Below are 11083 nucleotides of genomic sequence, written 5' to 3' on the forward strand. Positions count from 1 at the left end.
GGAATGCTTCGACAGCTGCTGACAGTTTAGTTTAGGCAGGGTTAAACCAGCACTGGCAGCAGAGCGCTGTGGGGAAATACCAGGCTGTCATACATAAAAGACTCCGAGCAGAGCTGAAAGAGTCTTTGGTTGGAGGCCTGGGATTGTAAAAAATAAATGAAATAAAAGGTGGCTGTGTGGGCACTGAGTCCACTGGAATTCATCATAAACTGAAGATTATTATTGTTTTTGCCATAGTCTGTGAGTACTGTAAAAACTAAGCTTTGTTTATTTTCAATCATTGCGTCGACGGTTGAGAAATGACAGGACTCCCGGGCTCTGCTGGGTCTCCGGATGCTTTGTTTCCAGCACCACCGTTTTTTTTAATATATCTTAAAGGATTTGTTGGATGCTACAAAATGCGCCCCGTTTACTGGATCCCTCCTTTGAGTTTCTTTCAGACACAGTGCCCTCTACTGTTCCAAACAGACTAAAGTAGGGAACCTCCTGATATTTCCCTGTAAGGAAACCTGCTCATGTTCTGCCAGCTCAGAGGAGTTTGGAGCTGGTGGGGTCTCTGAGGCTCCGTCAGCACAGGAGCATGAACGTGAACATGTGTCCTTAAAACAAATTTCCCTCTTTCTCAGAGATCCACATAGCACAGCATTGCATTTAGGTAATTTCTAATATTGACCCAGATATATTTGAAGCATGCACCCCAAGAAATAAATAAATAAATAAAACAAAGATATGAATATAACAATAGAAGTTAAAAAAAAAAAAACCTATTGACTGCAGTGAAATTTAACAATGTTGGTTTTCATGCAGAGCTGAGCTTGTAAGGGTTATGTATGTCCTATAACAATGCTGACATGAATCAAAAACTGTGCATACATACACTCTCAGCCACTTTATTAGGCATGCCTGTTCAACTGCTTGTTATCTAATCAGCCAAGAATTAAGGTCGTTCTAAAGGCAAAAAGAGGTCCAGCCCAGCACCAGCAAGGTGTACCTAATAAAGTGGTCTCTGTATTTGGACAATTTCAGGTAAAAAAAAAAAAATGTAACAAGGGGAATGGAAAACTAAGGCACAAGTTTACAAGAAAAAACTATATTGCTAGAAAAATTAGAGAAATTCTCTGAGATTTAAATAGAAAAGTGAGAGAAAATAAAACTGGAAAAGATGTTTATTTGGCAACCACAACATTTCACTTGGACCAGATTTTTTCTCTGAATATCAGCACCATACTGTAGTAGTATTTGATCATCGTATGTGAGTAAAAGTCCATTTCTGTTTCTATAATCAACACAGATGTTATATAAAGGGCTAATTAGCAGTAGAAGGCGCATACTTGCACCTTTTCTGCTACAATGGCAATACCTTAGAGAGTCACAAGCCAATGTGCCCCTAAAGGTACAGTAAGTACTTCTGATTTCTGAGCGTTTGGAGAAACCAGCCTTTTGTCATGTCAAGGGTTTCTCTCCTTACTCTGTCTCCTCTCTGCTGGTGATGGTGTTTCTCCTTCGTGCTCTCCAAAGACGAAAAAGGTCAAAAGGAGGTTAACTGTTGATCCCATTGATTTCAAACTGGACTTTGACCAGTCAAGAGGACAGTCAAATCAGGTACAAACTAGACAACTAAACTAACCACAACTAAACCAAACTAATCTGCATGTTGTAAACCATAACAAAGACCATCTGCCTCTGATTTCTGTCTTTGCCAGACATTGTCTAATTTGGCTAGACAGTGCTGTATTTGCACTGTCGTCATTCATTCTCATATCTGACCACAATAATCTCTGTGTACATCCAAATGTGGTGTGTGTGTGTGTGTGTGGATTCTGACTCATCCTGTCAGTTTATTAACTGAGCACATTTGTAAATGCAATAAACAGTTTCAGAGGATTCTCTTGTGTTGTAAAAAGTTCTAAATTTATGCTTTTTGTTATAAATGTGAAGCAGCAGTAAATTTAGAGTTTTTCCCACCTTCTCTTTCTTCCTGACCACGTGTCTACCTGAGCCTGAAAACCAGCAGAAGTCCTGGTGAATAATCTGTGCTCGCGGCTCTTCATTCCTATTTCCAGGCTCTGAGCGATCCTGACATCATGGTCATGGATGTAGGCGGGAGGGAATCGGTGCTTGCTGAGGCAGATATGGCCACCGTTTTTCACCAGATTCTGGACGAACAACACAAAGAGCTGGACATCGAAATTACGCCACAAGGTAGAAATTGGATTAAAAATGATAATGCATATTATTTATACAAAAGCATTCAAGCACTGAAAAAAAGAGCTGCAAGTTATTAGTTTAAAAACATAAGTGTCCTGTTTAAAATGCCCAAATATCACCACAAACCTCTACCTCAGTAAGAACAACATATACAGGCTCTTGTATTTAACCTGCATATTAACTCCCACAAGGTCACCAGCTGTCTGTCTAGGGTTGGGTTATGGTTTTAGTCAAGCCACATGCTAAATAGACACATTTCCAAAATCTAGAAGATTTTGGCATTACTTTTTTTTTCTGTTAAAGACTTTTCATTTGGGTGTTACAAACTGGCAAAAACTCTAAAAAGAAAAAAAAGCTGAACGCAGACCACATCCAAACCCTACCGATACCCCTAAGCCTAGACAGGTCACCCTACTGGGTGTTAAGAAGTTAAGAAATACCAAAAAGCCAACCAAAACCTGCCCCCAAAACTGTTCCTCAGTGCAGATCAGCAGAAAAAAACATACTGGCTCCATCCAGTGACTCTGTTGTCCTACTAGGAGACTTCAGTGCTCACATGGGCCATGCCAGTGAGATCTGGTGGGGCATGACTGGGAGGAACAACCTCCCTGATCTGATACCAAGTGGTGTTCTGTTACTGGACTTCTGTGCAAACCACAGTTGGTCCATAATGAACACTATGTTCAAACATAAGGATGTCCATTAGCACACGTTGCACCAAGACATCATAGTTCACAGGTCCATAATCATTAAATCTTTAATGTCCATTAAAGATGGGGTGAAGAGTGTAGTCATTCGAGAGGGGCTCAGAGTAGAGCCGCTGAGGAGTCAGTTGAGGTGGTTCGGACAGGAAACTCAAGCTAATTTTAGTTAACCTAATTTGGTTTATGTCCTTTTTGGTACACTGCTGAGTATATGCCTTCCTGTGAGCAATTAGCCAGTATTTCACGGCTATAATGAGACCAGTGACATTGAAGATGCTTTGTGTAGATGACCTGGTGTACTCAGAGAACCAGACGGTCCCATCCTGCTCCATCTCCCAGCTCAGCTACTCCTCATGCGGCAGCGGCAGCGTCGGAGGCCCCCGATGCAGCAGCAGCATCTACCTGCCTGGCCCCGAGGACTCAGAAGAAGAAGAGGAAGATGACCCCTGCCAGCCGTACCCGCTCTACCAGTCTCATTCAGGCCTCTGCCGCCAAACGTCTCAGGACAGCCTGAACTCGGCAAACTCTCCACCACAGGTCATTAATATGCCTCATATTAACATCACACGAAATGGTCGTTACATTACACTCAGTTAAGACACTCATAAATTGTCTTTCATGCTGTAAAGCATGTGCATAGAGAAAAGTCACTGGCTTTTGTTATACATTTTGCCCGCATTCCACTCCTATTAACACACACAAACATTGAGACATAAAGCTGTGAGAGTCCACATTATTAACAACCCATGTGGTTTTAATGGTGGTTCATAAAAGCTTGATGCTTGTGATTTTTTTTTTTTCCCTTGGCAGAAACCAGTCTTTATTTTTGTAGTTGTTTCACTTCTCTTGTTGCGGGGAAATTCAAAAAGGGTCGATTTGGTGATTAATTACAAGGAACGCACAAAAATTCAGCTGATACCGTAAGACTGTTATCAGTTACGGTCAGAGGTGGCAAAAGTACTGACATTTTGTACTTAAGCAGAAGTACAAGTACTTGTGTTAAAAAATACTTTGGTAAAAGTCGAAGTACTGGTTCAACATCTTTACTTAAGTAAAAGTGAAAAAGTACAGGCTCTGAAATGTACTCAAAGTAAGAAAGTAAGAGTAGTTCTTTGGAGGACGTTTCTACCTGCTATTTTTCTGTAAAGCTAACTGAACCTCATTATATATTATTGTAATAATATAAAATAAGACATGAGAATAGAAACATTATTCCAATCTAATTTTTAATCCTAATGAATGCACTCAGCTTGAATCTGTTATGTAGGACACAAACTGTGAAAGGGAATTTAAACCCAGCTCTGTTCTCTGTGTCCTCCATAGTAGAGGGTGACTGTGCCTCCACCTAAACACCAACATGAGGATACTCAGGGGTTACAGTGGGATTCAGAAGGTGGAGGAACCCTAAGATCAGCTGTAGTGGCTCTGCATGGGGAGAAGAATCACAACTTTCTATTGTAGCTGCAGTAAATGATGTTGGTGTGCAGACTGTGATCAGCTGACCTGCTGCTGCTCTGAGTGGACGAACTGAACTCACAAAGATGTAACCCAGTATTTCACAGCTCTCTGAGCTGATCTCCATCCCCTACACTGACAGCATACAGGCTGTAGAAATGTTGGATTCAGTGAATGAATCTCAGCATCAGCAGCTTTGATTCAAACTCATTTCTGCTGCACTGATGTAACCTGTAACTCTGACCATGAACACAGCCTCTGTGCACCAACACAGAGCTTTACTGTAAATACACTGTGTGACAAACTGCACACACTTTGTGTGTTTGCTGATATTTGTTGAGCATTTAGAAACGTTGCATTTACCTGCCACACGTTACTCCCTTCGTGCTCGCTCCTCTTCAGTAGCGCAAGCTAAGCTATTTATGTCCCGCAGCGCAACTTACGGACTCGGTCCGGCCCGCTGTAACCCCTGGTTATAGCGCTATAAATGATACATTAATTATATGGGTTTGCGTATTTAATCCCTTTGTACCCGATAAGCCCCGGTGATGGAGGATACGCCAGTACGATTGTCTCTTATGTGTTATTATTCCTCCGTTTAGGCTCAGATCGTTTGATGTTTGACGGCGCACTGACCGGAAATGCAAACTTCTCTCTGACTTGTTAAAAAGTAACGAGTCTGTTTTGAAAATGTAAGAAGTAGAAAGTACAGATACTTGTGTAAAAATGTAGGGAGTAAAAGTAAAAAGTACTCAGAAAAATAAATACTTAAGTAAAGTACAGATACCTGAAAAATCTATCTACAGTAAGGAAGTATTTGTACTTCGTTACTTCCCACCTCTGGTTACGGTGATGATTATTAATTGACCTGCAGTCAGACTAATGTTGCCCAATGATCGCACTCCATTTTCAAGTTAGCATCAGCCAATTCAGTGAGACTTTCAGGAGACTGTCCTGCACTATTATGCTGCACTAATGTATGTACTCTTTCATTTATCATGCTGAGAGATCAGCATTTATACTGTACCTGATTACCAGAATGATGCAACAAAGCTGATTTTAAAAAGTTGCTAGTTACTTAGAGCTAGCTGGCTACCCCCCCCCCCCCCCCCCCTGTACTGATTATACAGCAAAGCAAATGTTGGCTAAAGTCAATACTGTTTGACATTCACTCCTTATTGTTTTAACACACCTAAATGCTCCAGGCTGGCAGAGCGCCGAAACTTCTGCTCTGATAGAGGTGCTCATTTAATGGTTAATTGATGATTAAGTCATCAAGTGTATTTGATTAGCAGCACCTGGTTGCTAATTACCTTCTGAACTCCTTTGGAAGCAGCAAGGATGCACTTTGTTTTTCACACATTGCTTCTGCATTTTGCTTTATTTTTATTTATTTTTATAATTCATGACTAATATGTAGTTCATCTGAGGCTGAATGCATCTAATTTCTGCTACAGACTATTTTCATTATGTCCTGATATAAATGAAACCTTATGTCTGAAAGAGGGTGTACTTTCTTTTTACCATGATTGTAAGTTAGCATCATGGATCACATTAGTCGGTGAACTAAATTTGGCAAGTTAGCAAACTAGTATCTCCATTCATAGATGTTTAGTGATAACATCAACATACAAGATGGGGTTAACTAACTAGCTGTAACTTTGCATGAATCTGGCTATGATTAGTTTTTAACATTAGCTGATAAAGTCATTGGAAAATGGCCAGTTAAGTTATTCTGGGAGTATAAAACGAATTGGCCGGCCTCGCCTGCTCTTCACATGGCTTGCTGTGCCAAGTACAGAAGCTGTTCTAGAGGGAAGCTTGCTTAGCTGCACACACAGTTCTTTATTATAAATCATACAGGAAAATGCTTTCTTCTCCAGAGTACTGACTGCTAACGTGCTTTCAGACGCTGCACAGCCGCCTGCTGTGCTTCTGCACATCCTCCTTCCTCTGCACTATACCTACTGTATAAGGGGAGAGAATAATTGGCAGGTGTGCCACTTTCCCCAGCTGGTGCCACACCCTCAAACATTTTGCCCCACCTCTCCCTCCTACAGCTGAGCCAACAAACCACACCCGGCCACCATACTCGCAGTTAGTTCTTGTTAGCAGAATGCTAGTGTTAGCTAATATTAACCAAAAGAAAAAGCTCACTGTCAGATCTGACCCCAAAAACCAAATAATCCCTCCATGAATCCAGTGTGTTGCTGATGCTAACTGCAGAAGTGGTCAAATGGGACAATAACTTCATCTTGGTCCTATTGAGATGTATGAAAGAGGAATAGTTTCAAATTTGATACGATATGATCTGGTACAAAAATTAGTTGCAAAGAACACCGATAACGAGCTAATATTTCAGACCTTCCAAGCCGTGTATGCTGGAAGACCAACGCAAGTTCATCAGGCTGACAAGCTGAGTGATGCCGTGGAGACAGCTGCTAGATCAGAGGGAGGTTACATACATTACATCACTGTCTATTTATGTGTTAGCACTAAACGCAGTCTTTGGAAAGGATCACGGCAGTAACTGTAGTCGTTCTGTTCATGAGAAGCAGATAGAAAACAGACTTTGTTTACCATTAGTTCAGATGACTCTGAGGAGGCTGCTTTACTGACCGCTGTCACTAATCAATAAGTCTGGATTTATTCTTGTGAATCTGCCAGTTTGGGGTTCATTTGTTTTTGAGTTGATTCAGACACAGTCTGGAACTCATATCGAGGTATAACTCGGGCCGTAAATAGATTCTTTGAAGTTTTGAAAGATAAGGAATATGAAAACAAAGGAAGTGATTAAACTGGAAAGCAGCCACGACAACACGAGGTCCACAGTTATCAGCCCCACCTGGCTCACTGTGCTGATTTATACATTTGGTATGTTGTCATGGCAAATTTGTCTCACAGCTGGGCAGCACACTGGAGAGACATGCAAACAGGATACAGGGGAAAGCATACAGCCCAGACATGTTTCTGTCAGACATCAAAACCAGCCGTGACATTTCAGTCACCCATCTTGCGTACAGGTGCTGCTGTCTGTTGGTTTGATGCTGATTGGAAACCAACAATAGACCCAAGTGACGTTAGCAATTTGATTATGTTTGTGGCATATCAAAATAAGTCAACAAGCACAGACTGCATGAGCCCAGGGCACAGTTGAGGTTTTTTTAAAAAAAAAAAACTTTGTGCAAAATTGCAGCTTGTTTAATATACAGAAGAGGGGAAAATTAAAGGATTTTCCTGAATAAAAGAGCCGAGGAACATAACAAATGTGGACACTTCTAAACAGCTCACTGATGAAAATCATGTGAATCATACTCTGTGATCTTCACGGTCACCAGATCCCAGCCCAGCTGTATTAGATTATGGATAGCAACACCATATCAACCAATCCAACCAAACAGCTTTACAGTAAAACCTCATTTTACAGCCCTTGAAAAACCTGCTCTCAGGTTTCTTCACAAATTTAAATCTTCACAAATAAGCAACAGTCAAAAATAAATTTTGGGTTCTCGATTCAAAGGAAGCCAATAGGCCCAGGTGATGTTAGCAACACTGTTAAAGTTCATATATGCAGTTATATTAATCTTTAAAATTAAAGTTACGTTACATAATTCTTCAAAACAACTACAAAATAAGTGAATGGAGGCATTATGATGACAGCTGCCCAGTGGCAAGACATGCTTCCTAAAGGACTTTGCTAACGTGTTGATATCACTGCTTCCACAGTGGCCGAAGACTCAATAAGCTACCAGTTATAGTCAACCTGTATGAAGTGTACAGTTGTCACTGCGTAATTAGTTCCTCAGGGTTTCATAGCTTCTAGACAAGAATCAAAGGATGGGAGTGCCACAGGTGGTGTCCTGTTAGCAGACTCCCAACATCCTGCCACAAGCACGAGACAGCGATAAAGGTAAAAACTAGTGTAAATACACACCTGCTCAATGAAAACAAAAGTTAATGTAACTGAGAGTTCACATTATTGACGAAGGTAATCTCCTCCATTATCGCTGCATGGGTGTGTCTGAGCTTTGCATTCAAATATTTGCACATGACTGCAAACACTGGCATAATGATGATTGGACTTTTGTACCGTCTGCAGACTTCCTGCATCTAAATAATCAGCTGGGCTTTATATGTTTGAGTACATTTATAGATTTAAAAACGCATTCAAAAGCTCAACAGCGCCCACTACTGTGTCACAGACTTGGTCTGTATAAAAATGCCTCCAGATCAGAAAAGAGAAGCTGATACAGAACTGCCTTAAACTTACATTCTTTCTAATTGCCAGCAGGGGACACCTCCTTTTGCCTCCCTTGATCTGTAAACACTTTCCTCGTGGCTTCATGGCCTCAATCATTAGTTTCAAAGTTTTTTAATATGATATACCATCCATTTTCTAAATCAGCAGCTCCCAAAGTCAAGAGTGCTGCAGCCTACTTAAAAACCCATTAATCCCATGGGGCCTATGAAATTTTCCTGGCTAGAAGCCTATCTTCATACCGAAGAAAGTGATGTATTTCCTTGAAAAATTGATTCAAAAAACGTAAACAGCACAGGCTGTTGGCTATAGATTGCTAATACTGTTTATTGCTAATTACTAATACTTGCCACTGGGACACGAGCTTCAATACAAGAGCAGTAAATTTAGGTCAGAGGAATGAGTAATATCACAAACTAACCACCTCCTATTACCAGTTTTAATTCACTTTTTATATAAATATGTAACTGTGCGTACTTGTGAGTAATGTCAGACTGAATTTCTGTTATTACTGCGGCCCCCTGCAGTACCCTCGCGGCCCACACTTTGGGAACCACTGTTCTAAATTATGGTTCACACTAGAGTCAAAAAGGAGGATAAAGAAGGGTCACAGACTATAAGACTGCAGCTTCCCTCAGATTCTCAGGCAGATTCACCTCTCGCTCATCACATAAGGTTTTAAGACGATGGCAAAGAGCAACAATGTATAGAGCCTACTTACATCTTTGATATACAGTCTATAGTGACAGAGCGAACACATCTCTTTCACATGCACTGATGAAATCTATGAAAAGCATGGAAAATTATAGGGGAAAAATAGGTTTTCAGCTCTTATAAAATTCCATTTACTCTCTCCTTAGCAGCATTCACAGCAGACCATCTGAGCTCCATAACAAACTGCACCAGTTAAATAATTATGCTTAGGTTGTGTGTGCCTAACTTTAATAGTGTTAGGGTTTGGGGGTTTTCAGAGGCTGGATATGGATGTACTATGAGAGGAATTTTGGTTGTGGCAAGACATCAAAAATGCATCAGATGACTGTCTGCTTGACTTCCTCATCTAAATATGATTCTTCATGCACCAAGGAGGGGTCCCATGGGGGAAAAATATTATTGCATTATGACCATTTATCAAGGGGAACATTTATTCTTCCATGTTGTACATGAGGAGCATTTTGTGCTGAGTAGGGTGAATTCAGTACTTTTAGTTCAAATGTATTTTCTGGTCTGTTTCATCCCGATTATTTTAAACATGAACCTCTGAAATATTGTGAAACCAGATTTGGGGACGAGGTGATTTGGCTGAGAGCTGAGACCATGTGAAGCTGTATCATAACCATCTGAATATTTCTGTGCCAGTGTGACTTGATTGGTTCAGTATGAGTGGAAGTGACCAATGCAGTGCATTTACTTTAATAGTTCAGAGATGTAAGTGGTATTATTTAAACCATTAACTGTCCAGTACAGCTAAATATATTTGGTAATGTGCCTTAAGTACTTTTTATTTTTTACATTATTAAAGCAGCTTCATACGTGTTTCTCATCTTATTCTCCTTTTCTTTCTCCAGATCACCGACATGAACAGACGGATGTCAGCCATTGAGACTCTACTGAACCGCTTAGAGCAGAAGGTCACCTCAACATATGACCAGGTACACCTATTAGACAGCACACCGCAGGTGCCAAAGAATCATGATCATCAGCTTCTTAGCAGCAGTTTAGAAAAAGCTTTGGGACTTGAATGAGGAGATGAACAAAAGTAAAAAGACTGAAAGAGCTTGTTTCCATGTAGAAATCCTGGCTCAAGACTGTCTCAATTTCAGCGAAACACTGAAATTTGAAGCTCAAACTTATTGGCCCCAGAAGTGCACATGTCAAAGCAAGTTATGTCATACGATGGCCATGTTTCCATAAATATGAAGAAGCTGCAGCTTCAATTTATAACCTGACTTCCCAAAAAAGTTGAAATGATGTGTAAAATGCAAAGAAAGAATGAACCAACTGCGAGGATTTTTCAAATCATTTAAAGCCTGAATTTACATGAAAATGGTTCAGATGGAATATTTGCTTCTTTTGAATTTAACAGCAACATGTTAACAAAGGTCTGTGCAGGACAAGTTTCCCTGCTGTGTTTCAACAGCTCTTCTTCTAGTAAAGTGTTAGAACACTTAGAGGACATTGCAGGGCGAGTTTTTAAATTTGCAGCTGTGTGCCAGCATCTGACTTTTATTACATCACAATGTCAGGGCTGCATTTAAACTTGTAATACTGCCCTCAAGTGGCCAAACCTGATTTACCTGTATTATGATCAACAGGTGATTTTATGAAATTTTCCCTTCCTACTAATGAGAATTTATTTGCAGCTCATTGGGATAAAGAAGGGGGGTGTGTGTGGGGGTGTGGGGGATTACTCATGATCCACTGTGTGGCCTCATGTGGCTTCAGTGTCTGTCTTTAA

The 11083-nt window shown here is 40.5% G+C and overlaps 1 protein-coding gene across 2 annotated transcripts in view; it reads left to right on the forward strand.

Annotated features, from left to right (window-relative positions):
- mlphb (melanophilin b) overlaps window positions 1-11083 on the forward strand; it is a 48866-nt gene that overhangs the window by 22144 nt on the left and 15639 nt on the right. For both annotated transcript variants that reach the window (XM_030758867.1, XM_030758868.1), the window contains exons 7-10: window positions 1519-1602; window positions 2064-2202; window positions 3199-3449; window positions 10194-10277. In XM_030758867.1, coding sequence (XP_030614727.1) covers window positions 1519-1602; window positions 2064-2202; window positions 3199-3449; window positions 10194-10277 — 558 coding nt within the window. The remainder of the gene's footprint in view (window positions 1-1518; window positions 1603-2063; window positions 2203-3198; window positions 3450-10193; window positions 10278-11083) is intronic.

Source organism: Archocentrus centrarchus, chromosome 21 (assembly GCF_007364275.1).
Source record: "Archocentrus centrarchus isolate MPI-CPG fArcCen1 chromosome 21, fArcCen1, whole genome shotgun sequence".
NCBI classification, from domain to species: Eukaryota; Metazoa; Chordata; class Actinopteri; order Cichliformes; family Cichlidae; genus Archocentrus; species Archocentrus centrarchus.